Source organism: Mus caroli, chromosome 5 (genome assembly GCF_900094665.2).
Source record: "Mus caroli chromosome 5, CAROLI_EIJ_v1.1, whole genome shotgun sequence".
In the NCBI taxonomy this organism is placed as follows: Eukaryota; Metazoa; Chordata; class Mammalia; order Rodentia; family Muridae; genus Mus; species Mus caroli.
Genome location: NC_034574.1, coordinates 2,336,675 through 2,354,639, shown reverse-complemented (window position 1 = coordinate 2,354,639; position 17,965 = coordinate 2,336,675). Strand labels below are relative to the sequence as shown.

At 38.8% G+C, this 17,965-nt stretch overlaps 1 protein-coding gene across 2 annotated transcripts in view; it reads left to right on the top strand.

Annotated features, from left to right (window-relative positions):
• LOC110295311 overlaps positions 1 to 17,965 on the top strand; it is a 36,871-nt gene that overhangs the window by 14,523 nt on the left and 4,383 nt on the right. The window contains exons 3-7 of one of the 2 annotated variants that reach the window (XR_002378044.1): positions 2,245 to 2,338; positions 3,647 to 3,740; positions 7,688 to 7,746; positions 9,123 to 9,169; positions 15,243 to 15,265. Coding sequence is in view for 1 of the 2 variants with exons in the window: in XM_021163827.1 (XP_021019486.1) it covers positions 2,245 to 2,338; positions 3,647 to 3,740; positions 7,688 to 7,746; positions 9,123 to 9,133 (258 nt within the window). In the remaining variant the exon portion in view is untranslated. The remainder of the gene's footprint in view (positions 1 to 2,244; positions 2,339 to 3,646; positions 3,741 to 7,687; positions 7,747 to 9,122; positions 9,170 to 15,242; positions 15,266 to 17,965) is intronic. The other variant, XM_021163827.1, reaches the window with a different exon arrangement.

Sequence of the window (17,965 nt, the reverse complement as noted above, 5' to 3'; positions counted from 1 at the left end):
GAGAGAGAGGAGAGAGAGAGGGAGAGGAGAGAGAGAAAGAGAGAGAGAGAGAGAGAGAGGAGAGAGAGGGAGAGGATGTCCCATTTGAGGAGTGAGTCACTACTTTGGGAGTTCACGTGTGGACAGTCATGGCTATTGGGTCCTGTCAATCATCTTAGCACTTGAATAACAAGTTAGTTCACACTTATTCTGTTCTTTTCTCTCTCTTAAAACTCTGTCATATTCCATGAGCTTGACTCTTGGGAGCTTTAAGAACTAATGGCTAAGGCTAGTTATAGGCTCTTTTCATTGAGCCTAGACCTTGCCTTTGTAGTTCCTGTCTTTAAACCATAGCCTAAGGTAACAGGTTCAGTGTCCTACGTGGCATCTGTCTTAGACTTGCTTTACCAGCTTGAACTTGACCTTTGATCTTGGCAGGTATGGAACAAAAGCTGGTCCTTGGTATACCTCCTGTTCTCAGGCACCGCCTAAAGTGATTCTTTATAGTGGGTGAATCATTACCTTTGCTAGTTTTGGGATTCTGCAGCAAGCAATAGCACAAGTGTATCCAGGATCAGCCCCTAGTTCAGAACTGGGCTGATCTTAACTAGCTGTGTGATCATATTGTGCAAGTCAGTGGCCTGTTCTGTGCCTCATTGTCCTCACCCCTATAGCAGCTAGCTTACAGGATTTCCATGAGAACAAAATGGATCAGTGCATATGAAAGATGTAGAACACTGCCCGTCACAGGCTAAGCCCTATGTGACAGCAAGTTTATCAGTCAGCTCCCCTAGAACTGGATTATAGGTGGTTGGCTGTTAAGCTGCCTGATTTGGTAATGGGAATTGAAATCTAGACCTTCTGAAAGAGTAACAGTTCCTTTTTTTAAAAAAGTACATATTTTCTTTATTTACATTTCAAATGTTATTCCCTTTCCTGGTTTCCCCTCCAAAACCCCCTATCCCACCCCCTCTTCCCCTGTTCACTAATCCACCCATGTCTGCTTCCCTGTCCTGGCATTTCCCTACACTGGGGCATCGAACCTTCACAGGACTAAGGGCCTCTCCTCTCATTGATGTCTAACAAGGCCATCCTCTGCTACATATGCAGTTGGAACCATGGGTCCCTCCATGTTTGCTCTTTGGTTGGTGGTTTAGTCCCTGGGAGCTCTAGGGGTCTGGTTGGTTCATATTGTTGTTCCTCCTATGGGGGCTGCAAACCCCTTCAGCTACTTCAGTTCTTTTTCTAGCTCCTTCATTGGCCTGTTGATGGTTGAACAATCTCTCCAGCTCCACTCTTGACATTTTGTTCACCTCTTCCGGTTCCTGGTCTTGTCTCACAGTGTGGTTGTCTTCATTGGGCTTTTCTGCCTTATGTCGACATGGGGTTTGAGCACAGACTTCCTGATCATCAGTGAACAGGTGTAGGGAAGTGACATAAGACTGATTGACAGCACCCCCAGAACCAGATGTCACAAAGGAAGGCTCCCTTGGAAGACAGCGTAGATGCTTCAGAAAAGGAACTTCAGAAAGACATTAGTGACATTTTAATCCTATCTCAAGCAGCTCTCAATACTATTTCCTGGCTTAAGCTTTGGGTTGAGTCCTCCAAATGCAGCATCAGAGAAAGGAATTTCCGTGTGGGGGACATCGGTGTGACTGAGGTATAGCAGAAATCCCATGGAAATAAATGGTTTCCAAGAAGATAAGGGACAAGAGCCATGAAAGGATGAGGTTTCTGCATCTACATTTCCCTGATGGGTCACCTCTGTTGGGGGAAAAAATCACATACCAAAATTGTCCTTTAACTAAAAGCAAAGAAGTTCATTGGGTCACTGTTTGGAACTCCATACTCGTCAGTTACTGGCCCATGAGGATAGCAACCTCAAGTGCAAGCTGGCCACCCCAAAGTAAACATTCCCAAGGGGAATTTGTGAGTCTTTGGCAGCTAGGATTCACTGCTGCTGTGGTTTGAGAACCCCAGGCTGAAAAAGCCACCCACAGGCCACCAATGGCTTCCACAGCCCACCAATGGCTTCCATAGACCACCAATGGCTTCCATAGACCACCAATGGCTTCCACAGCCCACCAATGGCTTCCATAGACCACCAATGGCATCTACAGCCCACCAATGGTGTCTACTATAACCAAAACAATGTTGAAAATGGCTGGTATTTATTGAATACATATTGCACTAGTTCAAAAACCTTGCTGTAGGTATTATTACACTTTGTCACTGCTGTTTTTTTTTTTTTTTCACATACAGTGTATTTGGTGCCGAGAAGAAAAGGTTTGCAAAAAGTACTGTTTTCCATATTCTGACTGTAAATTCAATTCTATATTTTGGGCAAACTGTAATGGTGAGTTCTCCTTTAAATTTTTGTGACTTCATTTCAATGGACTTGCAAATACTAGAACTTTGTTACACTCAAAGGATTGTAAACAACTATATCTGCTAGAGAATTTGATAAAATTCTCTAGTTCAGGGCTTTGGTTTACTGTTGCCCTCTGATCTAAGCACATTGTCTGTGCCAGGTGGTGTTGATATAAGTTGAGTCAGGTAGAGCTCTTACCATAATACTTGATAGTTTAGAGATTCATTTGTAAAAATGTCTGTTGCATGATACTCATAATCTACTTAAGGGATGTTTATGTTCTAATGTTGTAGAAACTCTGACAGAGTGTATGTGTGTATGTGTGCACAAGTGTGTATATGTGTGTGTTTGGGTGTGCACATGCTAATTCTGAAATACACATGTAGTGAGTCCAGTGGTGTTCCTGTAACATATTTCCTTACTGACTGTAGTCTACATTGAGAATTATCACTAAGAATAGTGACTCTTTAAAACAGCAAATACCATTTACCAAAAAGAACCTTTCCATTTGCAATGTCAAATTTGGGCATATTATAGGGTAGTTAACAAAGTAGAAAAAATGTTCTTGTATTTTTAAGTGAAATTTCCAGAGAACCTAAAACAGGGGATTTTTCCAAGAGAATGTTACTCTTATGAGAAAATTCCACCTATCAACCAGTTGTCTAGTATTTTTTTTCTCAATTGAAGTGAAACTATTTAATTTTGCCCTGAATCTCTGTTTGCTTCAGGTTCTATAGATCTTACATCATCTGTATTTGCACCTTATAAAGAAAAACTTTGCATTCAGTCTGAACAGAAACTCCGATCTTCTATTTGATGTTTTCCCTCCTAGTTCGTTTCACTGTACACTAGGCTAATTCATTATCTAGTCGGAGGGGGATAGGATTCACCAGACTTAGAAATCTGCTTTCTCAGCAAGTGTGGTCTGTTTCTGTTAATAAGAAGGTTGGCACCCATACAATAAGCCACCCCGTGTTGACTACACGTTCCTCCACAGCTGCCTCACCTGTGGAGAAAGTACCAACAATTAAACAGAAGACAAGATGAAGAGAGAAAAATGATGCAAAGATTTGTTTCCCTCTTCTAAAATCTAGATGAATTTCACAGCAGTGATTGCTGTACTAATTGGTCGTCTCATGAGAATGTACTGTACATGTTATTGTGGCCTTATGTTCAACAGTGATCTGAGAATATATAGAAAAGAATCAAGACTTCATAAAACTAGAAAAGTTAAAAAAGCATAAGAAAACTTTTGATCTGCCATTAAGCTATGTCTCTTTTCTTCAATTTCAGTTGACCTGTTTGGAATCATGATGCTGATACTGATTGTAATATTAGCACTAGCATTCCTCTGGTATTGCCTCGCCTATTACTTCTACATGCAACAGTATGTCATGTTATTCTTCCTAAGAATTCACTTAGGGATGGTAGCATTAAAAAAATACTAAGTTAACAGGAAGTGTCTAAGCGGGACAAAGAAGGCTTCTGTGAAAACCCCTACAACCCCTCATCCCATCCCCCCCAAAGTAACAGCCTAGACAGGAATCCATCAAAGAGAACTCTTAAAAATTGTGGTAAGAATGCTGAAGTGTACCTCTCCACAACTGATGGTTTCTGTTGAGGGTGCAGGTGGGGAAGGAATAGGTTTTCTTTATAGGGCTGGCCACTGGGAGTTTGACCTTGCTTTAGTAACTATATGGGCAACAAAAACTGGGTTTGTTTTTCTCCTCCTCCTCTTCTATTCCTCCTCCTCCCACTCCTCCAACCTTCCTCCCCATCTTCCTCCCCCTCCTCCTCCCCATCTTCCTCCCTTCCTCCTACCTCTTCTCTTCTACCCTTTCTTTTTTGAGGCACTGTCTCTCTATGTGGATCAGACTGGACACTGATTCAGAGATGCCCCTGCCTCTGTCCCTGAATGCTAAGGTTAAAGAACCTTCCTCCCCTCTTTCTCCCCCCCTCCCTCCTCCCTCCCCTTCTCCTTTTTTTTTTTTTTTCTACTGGGGAGGATCGGGGTGGGGTGGGGCTCAAAACTGGAGAGTTAGACTTGGGAGGACTGGAAAGTCAGTGGGATGGGGTGTGTGATGTGAAATTCCCAAATAATCAATAAAAATATTATGTTGGAAAAAAGAGCAAATACTTTATCCAGATGGTAAGGAAACATTAAAAGGTACATACAACATTATGCGATGAAAAGATAGCATGACTTACTTTCCTGTTCCCCCTCCACCTCTAGCTTGTCCTTTGTAGAAGCCATCCTTCAGTGGCTGTTTGTGTCTCTGCTGATGATCTCCATGTAGCTCAACTAGATGACTGAATAATCCCTGACACACTGACACAACACGTTACCCTTAGCTCCCCATCAAGAAGACTAGAAATTTTGTCTTGTGATGGCCTTTTTTTGTTGTTTTGCTATTCTGCTACTTTACATATTATTTTGTGATGTTCAGTTATTTTTCCTGTGTGCCATCAGTAACTTTAAGGTTACTGATACTTGTATCTTGCTTATTTTTTGGAATTCACGTAGTGCTTTGGATCCTGTTTTTCTGACTCTTTCTCTTCTTATTTAAGATACAAAATTTGATTGCCAGAAGTGGTAATGTTCTTCTTTAACCTTAGCATTCAGGGACAGAGGCAGGGGCATCTCTGAATCAGGGTCCAGTCTGATCCACATAGAGAGACCGTGCCTCAAAATTTTTTTTTGATTCCCTATACTTAATGTCATTTCTCCTCCTTTTCCTGGAGACCCCCAGTTCTGTAAGCTTTCTCATTCATTTGACTTAATGTAATTGTCATTTATGATTTTGTGTCTTTAATTATATCCCTGAATGTTCACTTCTTAAGTCTAAAACTTGTAACTATTCAAGAGACACAACTATATAACTATTCTATAAAAAACTCTAAGTGGAAATAGAAAATATAATTCTATGTGCCACCAATCCACATTTCTTGAAAGAGAATTACCAATGGCATTGTAAATGGAATTCTCTTTCTTTACACCCACTTCTTAAATCTACACCATTATTAGCTTGCTTCACTTATACACTGTGCCTTTCTTAGTCTACCTTTGTATTTCCAGGGGTTTAACTGGCCCCCTTGGATTTTCAAAATAGTTTCATTATTTCTTCTTATTAAAACATGTACCAAAGCACAGTAGCATATGCTTTTGATCCCAGCACTTGAAGGCACAGGTGGATCTTTGTGTATTCGAGGCCCAGCCTGATCTACAGAGCAAGTTCCAAGACAGCCAGAACTACATAGAGAGACCCTGTCTTAATAAACCAAACCAAACAAAACAAAAACAAAAAAAAAAAAACAAAAAAAAAAACCAAGTATTTTTATTCTAACTATTTAAGTTTATATTTCATAAAATCTTTTTTCCTACAGTCATTCTTCAACAACTTTGCTGACATCCTATTGAGAATTTTTAATTAAGTTGGCATACACGGAATTTTTCACTATGACATTTTTATAAGTATGTTCTTATACTTTGTTCTTATGCTCCCCCTTTCCTCTGTCTCCCTTACCCTGCTCCCCACTTTCCTCTGTCTCCCTTACCCTGCTCCCCGCTTTCCTCTGTCTCCCTTACCCTGCTCCCCCTTCCATGTATCTAATAGGCCTCAGTGTGTTTTCACCAGCACCCTACTTCAGTTAACAAAAAGTTTCTTTTCATAACTTAACGAGAGTATTTTGGTTTCCTGTCTTCTTTTGAGATCACTCCCCTTTTCCTTTCCTGTAGAATAAAGCGTGCTTTTCCAAAGGGGCATTGCAGAGTTTAAAAAGTATAGTTTATAGTTTCTTACCAATTTGTCTTTTTCCTCTCTTTTATAACCTGGTATTTCCTTTGTCAGATTGTATGTCTTTTATAAGAAGAATCCTTAGATAAGATAGGTAGAATCAAATATAAATAGATGCACACAGATAGGCTTATCTTCATATATATATATATATATATATATATATATATATATACGAAGATAATACTATTAATTGTTCTGTTGTGTGTATACACAACACACACAACAGAACAATTAAGAGAGGAGAACTCATGGGGCACAGTGGTTGCATGGCAAGAGACTATATATATATATATATATATATATATATATATATATAAAATATATATATATTGTGTGTATACCTGTTAGAGCATGTTTACAAATGTTTTAAAAATATTTAATACATATTTTAACATGTGTAATATTAAACATACATATATTTTAAAATATATGTAATATGTACATATAGACATTACAGTTTGCTTGTTTAGCATCTTTGTTTAGAAATTTGTATTTTTTCTGCTATCAGGGGTTTATTAAGATATCAGAACAAGACAGAGTAAGATGTTCATATTCCTTTCCTCTCAAAGAAACAACAGAACAATTAAGAGAGGAGAACTCACGGGCACAGTAGTTGCCTGGCAAGAGACTATTTTCTATATTTTTAAAAAGATTTTGGTGTATTACATTATTATTTTTTGTGTAGTCACTATGAACAAAATAGCAAATGACACTCATAAGAGGAGAGGCCTTAGCAAGAACCACTGCTGAAAGATCTCCCATTGACAGTGGTGTAGAAGAAAGATTTGTAGGCGTGTTCTGACAGTTGTATTTACTTGTAAATTAGCTCAGTTGTCCATCATCGTTTTAAACTTCTCGCATGGGCATTCTCTGCCTTTGCTAACTGCATGGCCATAGGACTTAGGAGAGGACTTTTTCTTCCAAGGAGACGTTCTTGATAATCTAATCATCCTTCTAGGTTCTAGTGCATCACTGGATGTGTGGCACTGTGGAGAAGCACCTGTCTAGCATTCATAAGGCCCTGGGTTCAAGTCACAGCACTGAAAAGAAATTCTTATAGTACATCAGTCTTTACCTTAAAGATGTTTATTATTTAATTTGATATAATTTTGTTAGCATATAAAAATTAAATGACTTTAAATGTTTTAAATATTAATAAAATATAGATATTTAATATACTTAACGTTTTCTTGAATGCATCTCTTCTTTGTCAGAATAATTATTTGTTGTGCACTGCATGTTTCTGTCATTAGAGATGTAATTAGGAAAAGACCAATACTCTGCCTTTATGTAGGGCAGATATGAGTAAAGAAGCAACTGTTGTTTTTATTGTTAATTGATTTTTAGATGGCATTCCATTTAATCCAGTTGTATTTTTCTTAATAAAATGTACTAACTCTCCTGATGAGTAGATGAAAGAATTCAACTTAATAAAGCGGAGATGCTAACATATAACTGTACTTTACATGATGACTTAGAATAACTTCAGCTATAACCATTTTAAAACTTACGGTATATTCACCGCCATTTTGAACAGGCAGATGGCCCTTTATGCAACACATGGACAAGTTCCTGTCTACAACTGGAATGCTCCAGGCAAGTGTTTTCATCCGTTTGATAGGCTCTCCTAGGCTTTGTCAGTGACTGACAGCCAGAAGTCATGCTCTTCCTGTAGACCACAGAGTTAAAGGTCATGTGGGAAACACGACAGCAGATTGTATCCCCATTTTGAAATACACTTCTATATCCCTAATAGTTAGGCTGGGATTTGCAAAATAGTAATTCTAATAATAACCAGGAACATTGGAGTGGGTTATTAAAAGTTTTCAATTCACCTGGGGATTTAATTACTTCTCTTTTTCCTTCCTTCCCACTTAGCTGAGGAAACTCAAGGAGACCTTTGTTTTAAGGAATCAAGTGGTCGTTGCCCTTCATCTCACCAAGTACTCTAGGCTAGCCAAATCTTCCCAGTGTTCTTCCAGCTTCCCCTCACTTTCTCCTTTATAGAGGACTCTGTGTGGCTTCCCTGGTTGGTGACCTTTGTTTATACAAGGCAGAGACTAAGCAAGCCTCTGGTCTGTGGAGTAGGAAAATACGGAGCTTATGCAGCATGGCTTAGGCACAGCGCTTCTCACAAAGACAGTGGGAAAGAGATTTCTGGTGCACACACTGTTTTCCTAGAAAATGTATCTGGATGATTTCCTGGCCTAGAGAGTCACTAAATGTCCATGGATTTTCTGTCACAGAGGACAACTAGCCTTGTGGTTTCCTCAAACATTTAGCCCTTTCCTCTTTGTCCAATATCCCCCCAGGCAAATGACATCTTATACTTCTTGACCCCTAGATATTAAAATAGCAGCAACATTAAAATCACAGCACACAAATCCTTAGTGTATTTATGACATCTGTGTACATTTTATGGTTAATATTTTTTTAATTTATAGATTTTTATTGCACCTCAAAAAAAAAAAAGGAAATCTTAAGTTTGATTACATCTTGACTTAAAAGTCACTCAGCAGCCAGGAAGTGGTGGCGCCCGCCTTTAATCCCAGCACTTGGGAGGCAGAGCCAGGCAGATTTCTGAGTTCAAGGCCAGCCTGGTCAGAGTGAGTACCAGGATAGCCTGGGCAATACAGAGAAACCCTGTTAGGAAAGTCCAAAAGAAGAAAAAGTTGCTCAGCAGTTAAAGCACCAATTGCTCTTCCAGAGAACCCACCTCCAGTTCTCAGCACCCATATGGAAACTTCTATCCATCTGTAACTCCAGTTCTAGGGGATTCACTTCAGGCTGCTATGAGTTCTGCATTCATGTTTTACAGAGATGTACACACAAGCAAAACAAAGACGAAAACAAAACAAAAACAAAACAAAAAACTCCACCCACATGTAGAGTGGAAGTAAATATTATTAGAGTGTCCGACTTCTGTGACAATAATTTGTAATATAGTTCTGATAACATTCTATAATCTTCAGGTGACTGGTGACCTGTAACTGGGTTCTTCAGAGGACTGTCGCCTTGGGTAAGCACATTTTAACCAGCTGTATGGTTAATATTTTAAAGGTTAAACATTTAATGCTTTTGTTGAATTTTGTGGGAAACATTTTAAAAGGTGAATTTATTTTGCATTTCCATACCATATTACTGATAAATAGCTGACAAGACAAATCTCCCAGAGGGGGAGGGGAATGTTCCTCCATGGTAAGAGTCTCAGGAACACCGCAGGAAATTTCTGTACCTGAAGTTTCTATAAAATAGTTTTTCAGGCATGTATAATTAGAAGTATTGAGAAAGAAACATAGAATATATAAATTCTGTGGACAATTCTCAATCTCAGGACACAGACTGCATCAGAAGATGGAGACGAGGGAGTTTCTGATGACGGTTGTGTTTTAATCTGGACCTAGACGATCTGAGGGCTGCTGGTAAAGGGTGTCTTTTCATAAAACCAGCTTGCTTGGTGGATCATTTTGTCTTTTCCCTGGCTAGTATTTAATTTACGTCCATCTTGGTCTTCAATTCTATTCCATCGGTCTACCTGTCTGTCGCTGTACCAGTGCCATGCAGTTTTTATCACAATTGCTCTGTAGTAAAGCTTTAGGTCAGGCATGGTGATTCCACCAGAGGTTCTTTTATCCTTGAGAAGAGTTTTTGCTATCCTAGGTTTTTTGTTATTCCAGATGAATTTGCAGATTGCTCTTTCTAATTCGTTGAAGAATTGAGTTGGAATTTTGATGGGGATTGCATTGAATCTGTAGATTGCTTTCAGCAAGATAGCCATTTTTACTATATTGATCCTGCCAATCCATGAGCATGGGAGATCTTCCCATCTTCTGAGATCTTCTTTAATTTCTTTCTTCAGAGACTTGAAGTTCTTATCTTACAGATCTTTCACTTCCTTAGTTAGAGTCACGCCAAGGTATTTTATATTACTTGTGACTATTGTGAAGGGTGTTGTTTCTCTAATTTCTTTCTCAGCCTGTTTATCTTTTGTGTAGAGAAAAGCCATTGACTTGTTTGAGTTAATTTTATATCCAGCTACTTCACTGAAGCTGTTTATCAGGTTTAGGAGTTCTCTGGTGAAATTTTTAGGGTCACTTATATATACTATCATATCATCTGCAAAAAATGATATTTTGACTTCTTCCTTTCCAATTTGTATCCCCTTGATCTCCTTTTGTTGTTGAATTGCTCTGGCTAGGACTTCAAGTACAATGTTGAATAGGTAGGGAGAAAGTGGGCAGCTTTGTCTAGTCCCTGATTTTAGTGGGATTGCTTCCAGCTTCTCACCATTTATTTTGATGTTGGCTACTGGTTTGCTGTAGATTGCTTTTATCATGTTTAGGTATGGGCCTCGAATTCCTGATCTTTCCAAGACTTTTATCATGAAAGGGTGTTGGATTTTGTCAAATGCTTTCTCTGCATCTAACAAGATGATCATGTGGTTTTTTGTCTTTGAGTTTGTTTATATTATTATGTCCTGCTAACTTCATGCTTACTTCATTCGTTTCCCTCATGTGTAACCTTAGTGGTCTACTCTTGGTGCCTCCTTTTTCCAGCAATGGTCCCTCATTGCTATTAACTTTTCTCTTAGAACTATTTGCTGACCTTACACGTTTCTGTATGTTTCTTTCTCAATAAATCTGATTTCCCTTTGACTTCTTCGATCTGCTATTGTTCGGGACATGTTGCTTAATTTTCTCATACTTGTGAATTTTCTTTTTTGATTTTTAGTTTCATAATATTGTGGTCAGAAAAGATAATTGATATGATATTTTTAATTTGGTAAGGGTTTTTTTTTGTGTGTGTGTGTGTGTATGCCCAAACATAATTATCCTGGCAAATGTCTCATGGGTTGTTGACCATGTCTGTTCTGTTGCTACTGTTCTATTTATGTCTGCATAGTTTAAAATATTATTCAAACCCCACATTTTCTTATTGATTTTCTGTATACATACTCTATACACTGTTGAAACTGGGATATTGAAATTCCCTCTTATTTTCTTTCACTTCATATTTATTTATTATTTGTTTGCATTTTCAGATATGCCAATGAGGGATGTTTGTGTATTTATAATTCTTATGTTTTCCTGGTGAATTAACTCTTTTGTCACTGGATAGTTACCATAAAATGACACTAATAAAGATAATATCAGTGATCATGAAATAAATATAATAAACTCTACACTCAAAAGGCATTGAATTGATTTTAAAAACAACCCCAGGTATCAGCTGTTTACAAGAAACCCATTTCCCCTTTAGAGATACAAGAACAAATGGTGAAAGATATTCCATGCAAATGGAAATTGAAAGAGAACAAAGCTAAGTATACTTAAACCATACAAAAGAGAACTTAGTAAAAAAAAAAAAGAAGCAACTCTAAAATTGGTATTGGGGCTCTCTTGGTAGCATTCTTGATTACCATGCACAAAGCCCTGAGGTTAGTCCTCTGTTGAATAAACTGGGTGTGGGGATACATGTCTCCAACTCCAGTTCTTGGGAAATGGAGGTAGAATCGGAAGTTCATCTTTAGCTACATAGTGAGTTTAAGGCCAACATACAGTACAAGAGACCTGGGACCTTAGGAAAACGAGGCACTGTAAGATAAGACAAAGGTATTCTTTGTGTAATAATAAAGATGTTAACATGATTTTATTTCAAAAGTCTATTTTACATCAGTTACATGAGATAAAATCTTTTTAATAATATGATTTCTATTCACATTTTAGTACAAATACACATACATACACATATATAGTGTTCATGTATGGTGTGTGTGTGTACATGTGTGTGTATGCATGTGTGTGTGTGTGTTTTCCTGTGTACTCCCTGAAAAAGCCAGAGGTGAACAATAGTGTTTTCCTCCATAATTTCCACTTCATCATTTGATACACCGTCCCTCACTCAATCAGGAACTTGTGGTTTTTAGCTAGAATGGCTGGCCGGTGAGTCCCTAGGATCCCCCTGTCTCTGCCAGCCCTGGGTCCTTCTCAGTCCAGGAGTTACAGATGAGCACTGACACACCTGGCTTCTACGTGGGAGCTGAGGACCCAAGCTGAGGTCTCATTCTTCTGCAGCCAGCATTTTCCACTGAGCCATCTCCACAGCCCCATATTTCTTAACACATCTATTCACTGCCATTCCCTTATCTGTTTGATCATTCCCTAGTACCATGATAGTCACACTGCGAAGCCCCTGCATAATTTAAATATATTGATGGAATTAAACTATCCCATATCTTACATTATCCTTCTTGTTTCTGTTTTTCATTAGATATTTTCTTCATTTACATTTCAAATGCTATCCCAAAAGTCCCCTATACCCTTCCCTGCCCTGCTCCCCAACCCACCCACTCCCTCTTCCTGACCCTGGCATTCCCCTGTACTGGAGCATATGATCTTTGCAAGACCAAGGGCCTCTCCTCACATTGATGGCCAACTAGGCCATTCTTTGCTACATATGCAACTAGAGACACAGCTCTGGAGGTACTGGTTAGTTCATATTGTTGTTCCTCCTATAGGGTTGCAGGCCCCTTCAGCTCCTTGGGTACTTTCTCTAGCTCCTCCATTGGGGGCCCTGTGTTCCATCCAATAGATGACTGTAAGCATCCACTTCTGTATTTGCCAGGCACTGGCATAGCCTCACAAGAGACAGCTATATCAGGGTCTTGTCAGCAAAATCTTGCTGGCATATGCAATAGTGTCTGGGTTTGGTAGTTGTATATGAGATGGATCCCTGGGTGGGGCAGTCTCTGGATGGGTCCTTTCTTCTGTCTCAGTTCTGAACTTTGTCTCTGTAACTCCTTCCATGGGTATTTTATACCCCATTTTATTAACTTTAATTTCACGTATACTATTTATATTCTTCCAATGTTATTTCAATGCTAAATACAAAGTCTCTGTATATATCCATTCAGTAGCTCTCAGAGATACTGTATACAAAACAAAAGCATGAATTAACAGTATCTTTTTAAGATCTGTTTCACTTTGGTTCCTTTCTTGATTTCTATTCCCCCTTCCTTCTTTTTGCACATCCATTTTCTTCCATCCCCCCTCTCTTTTACAACAGATCCTTCCCCAAAGTTTGCTAAACAAACTGAATTTTAACTTAGTTTTACAAACTTAGTTTTAAGAGTTTAAAATATATTTCTCATCCTTCCTGTTTATGCAGAGTATTTTGTTTTGAATCAGATGGTCTTGGATGACAGAAGATTGATAATTGTACTAACTATATTTATAATTAGTTATAATTATATAACTAAAATATAACCAATTAGATACCAAAACTCACCTACTCTAATGCATGCACTCATGAAATAGACAATTCTCAAATGATAAACTATAAATGTCCAACAAACTAATGGAAAAGTGTTCATCCTTCCTAGCCATCAAAGAAATACAAATTAAAATGAATGAGATTGAAGCACAGAGGCTGGAAATGCCCAAGAAAGCAAGCACTAGTAGATGCTGGGAGGATTACTGTGAGATTGCAAGCAGGACCAACTGTTATGGAAACCAGGATGGTGATCCCTAAAAAGCAGAGAGGAGGAACTGCAGCATTAGGTTGAAAACCATTCTCTCGAGGAATGTGAAGGACAATGGTTCTGGGGTGATGGTAGTGTTTCCTTCCCCCTCTTTAGTATTTTCTTTAAAGCCTAGGTGTGCTGGCTAGTTTTATGTCAACATGGTACAAGCTAGAGGTACCAGAGAGGAGGGGGCCTCAATTGGGAAAATGCCTCCATAAACTGGGTTATATGCAAACCTATAGAGTCTTTTCTTTTTTTCCTTCCTTCCTTCCTTCCTTCCTTCCTTCCTTCCTTCCTTCCTTCCTTCCTTCCTTCCTTCCTTCCTTCCAAATGTATTGATCTATTTTATGTATATGAGCATGCTGTTACTGACACACCAGATCACATTACAGATGGTTGTGAGCCACCATGTGATTGTTGGGAATTGAACTCATGACCTCTGGAAGAGCAGTCAGTGCTTTTAACCACTGAGCCATCTCTTCAGTCCTAGTGTATTTTCTTAGTTAGTGATTAACATGGAACGATCCAGCCCATTGTGTGGGGGCAAACCCTATGTGGTTCTGGGTTCGACTACAAAGCAGGCTGAGAAAGCTAGGCGGAGCAAGACATTAAGCCTTCCTCCTCCATGACTTCTGCTTCAGTTCCTGCATCCAAGTTTCTGCCCTGATTGAGTTCCTGTCCAGACCTCCGTTGATGATGAGCACTGCTGTGGAGGTTCAAGTCAAGTAAACCCTTCCCTCCTAAGTTGCTTTGGTTGTGGTGTTTCATCACAGCAGTAGAAACCTTAGCCAGGGCACTAAGTAAAGCTTTACATTTCTTCCAATTATTTTTTTAATCATTATTGAGTTGATTTTTAAACTCAATCTCATGCAGAAACTGGGACACATTTGACATTTATAATATTCAAGTTTAATAAATTTTAGAATAGAATTAATTGTGCTAGTTACTAAAAAGGTAGATATACACCAATAGGAGATGGGAGATTTACCAGGAAACAAAAATGTTTAAATGGAATAATTTTGGGTAAAGTAAATTAAAAACAGACTAATGAATCAGAATGGCGAACAGATGAGGCTGTCCAGAGGTATGGTGTTTCACTTAGAAAAACAAGAGGTGAAACTGGCTGACCGTTTACAGTAAAGGACCAGTAAGTATTTTAGGCTTTGGGAGATTTCTAATTCCTGATACAACTGCATTGCTGTTGTGGTGAGAAGACACCCATACACAAAGCAAAAATGGATGCGTATCTGTGTGCCAATCAAGATTTTTGTTTGCTTCCTTGTTTGTTTTGGTTCTTTGTTTTACAAATACATACAAGGTCTGTGTTTTTGGTGTATGAGCCATGATCTGTGGACACCTTGTTTAAATGATCAAAAACAATCATTTAAATGTGATCTTATAACTTGATATTTTTCCTTTGAAATAGAATTAAAGAGAAACCTTTCCACTCCTTGGCTATCTTTTGATAAACAAACCCTATGAAATTATATGCTGAGTGTGCCAGAACCTAATGAACAAATTGTGATTGAAAATCATGAAGAAAGATCTAACCTATTGTTTTCTCTGGTAGACGGTGCCAGTTAAAGACATGGGGTGAGTGGCAGAATAACAATAGCCTTGTTAATGGGGCTCAGTAAATTAGATTATTATTGTCTGAAATGGTTGCTTTATGGTTAGCTGTAATAAAATGATTTTCCTTACATCACTCACCAGCTTCCTTCCTCCATGTGAATGTTAATTACCCATTTATAATGCATTGCAGGCTCGCTCGACTTTGGGAGCTCTAGGAACTAACACTGCCAGAACCAGCAGGACAATTTTAGAGTCATTTATTTGGAAATAATTTGTTCAATTTTTTCATTATATATATAAATAATATACACACACATATATATGCACATATATATATTATATATTTAAAAAGCAATAGGGATTTTTCTAATCAAGTTAATGGCCCTTGACAAAATTGAATAGCAGTGTTGAAATCATGTCAGGTTAAATGATGTGTCTACTTTAAGGACTTTTTCATTACCTGTGTAGTTCCTTATACGTCAGAGCACAGTCGTCTTCCTCAGCAGTCAGCCATACTGAGTCTCATTAAGCCTTCCCCGTTTGTTTTCTTTACTGAAATTATATTCTTATAGCAAATTAAAAGCTGGTGCTTACTTCTGATCCTGCATCTTTCTTCTCCCTTTGCTCCTTGTGAATGTGTTTAGTTTAATATTCCTTTGGGGGAGCTACTTATTTCTGTGGGGTGCATTTTATCCTGACTTTTCCAAGTCACTTGTATACAATAAAGTATAAAATAAAATGCAATGGTTTAGTGAAGTTAATAATGAAAAATGGTAATTACGAATCTTTCGTGTTCTTGATCAATTGTTTATATATTAACACATTTACACAATCAGTTTGATCCTATTAATGAAGGAGAATTCTAGCATCAGGTTTATAAGTTACGTGTGGAAGTTACTAATTCGGAGGCATCTGAAGCAGTTGTTCAACGTCTCCAGGCCTTGATTTCTTATCTTTGATGGAGCTCACATAAGAATATCCCCTGGAATATAGCACACAATCAGGGAAGGGTAGCTCTGAGTTTGGGGAAGAGCCAGGCATGGTAAAAAGGTCAGGGAAGGGGCCAGGCATGGTACTAACTGGCACAGAATCGGAAGAACTCTGAACCAGGAAGATCTCAGATGGCCTTTGCTTCTATCATTTTTCTTTGTTTTGTTTGCTATTTAAGATAATTACTTAAACTATTGAGTTCTCCCTGGATGAAAGGAGAAAATGTTGAAAAAGTTGTCTGAGAAATGAATGAGCACTATACGTAAAATACTGTTTTAGTAACTGATTCATAGTAGGTGCTTTATAAATGACCCTATTTTAGCTCTCTGAACCTATTATGCCACCGTAATTCTGTGAGAACTTTCAAACATTAAAAGGCATTTAAAACCCTTCAAGAAAAATAAAACTTGAGGGCAAGTTTATATAGTACCAAATGTTCTGGTAAGTCCCATGACTGAGATTTGTAGGTGTCCAAGGGCTAAGTTAAAGGGGAGAGAATATATACACCTGGGATCAGGTAAGGCTTAGAGCAGGCAGTCCTGGCATCCCAGCCAAGCAAGGAAGGGCATAGCATCTTAACAGGAAAAATTCCATCTGTGACAGGAGTTGGGTTTTGTAAGAAGCAACAGAATAAGCTCTGAAAAAAGGTAGGAAAGATACAGATTCCACATGAGCAGTTCCTGCTCATGTCAGTTCCTGGTTAACTGATTAAAAACAAAGACAAAAGGATGAATGAAATTTTTACATTGAAATTGTAGTAACAGAAAGACGTGCAAATTGAAGCTTCACTCGGGACTTGGGGTGGATGGTTGGAGCTGGAGACGTTTAGGCTGTGGGCCTACATGAAAAAATAATGCATGCGGTCCTCAATGAGTGTGAGAATGCGTGTGGACTGTGCAGAGATAGAAAGGATGGGAGTGTGTCCTTCAAGGCCCCTAATCTGTAAGTGCAGAAAGAGGCTGTAGAGTCTGCTGGGACTGGGAACGGGGAGGTGGCACGCCTAGAGTGTGTGAACCAGAGCACGGTGCTAAAGAGCCCAGAGCCCAGGCAAGAGCTGTTTATACAGTCTATTCTATAAACTGCAGTAATGCTTTTAAACTATTAGTGTTTCACGCTACTAAGAAGCACTGTGCCTAATAATAGGTTCTATGGCAGCTGAAAATAGACTAGAGCTTCCTAGAGCGCCTCGAGTTACAGTGTGCACTAAGAGAATGGCTGCCATGCACAATAAATGTTTTATCTTAAAACGTAGTGGCTGCCTGAAGCATTGGGCAGTAAAGGAATCTAAGCCATGCATATGGTCTGTGCTAAGGAATACTGTGATCTAGCAATATTTGCCTAGAGGTGGTAGACTACGGAACACGCCACCAAGTCACACCTCCTGCCCCTTTGATGCTTCCTAAGGTCCTGTTTGCACTCCACAGTTGTGTGGTTATTAATAGTACCTTCACACGTTTTTGACTTGTGTGTGTGTGTGTGTGTGTGTGTGTGTGTATGTGTGTGTGAGAGAGAGAGAGAAGACAGAGGACAAAGAGGGAGAGCAGCAAGTCTCTATAATTTTGCAGCTGTGAAGTTCTCCAGTGCTCACTTCCCATAAACAGGGGAACGTTGAGTTTTCTAAAGTACAGGAGTGGAAATCATTGTCTTTGGTTTTGTAAACAGCAGAATAATGCACACTGGGTTCTCTCTCTCTCTCTCTCTCTCTCTCTCTCTCTCTCTCTCTCTCTCTCT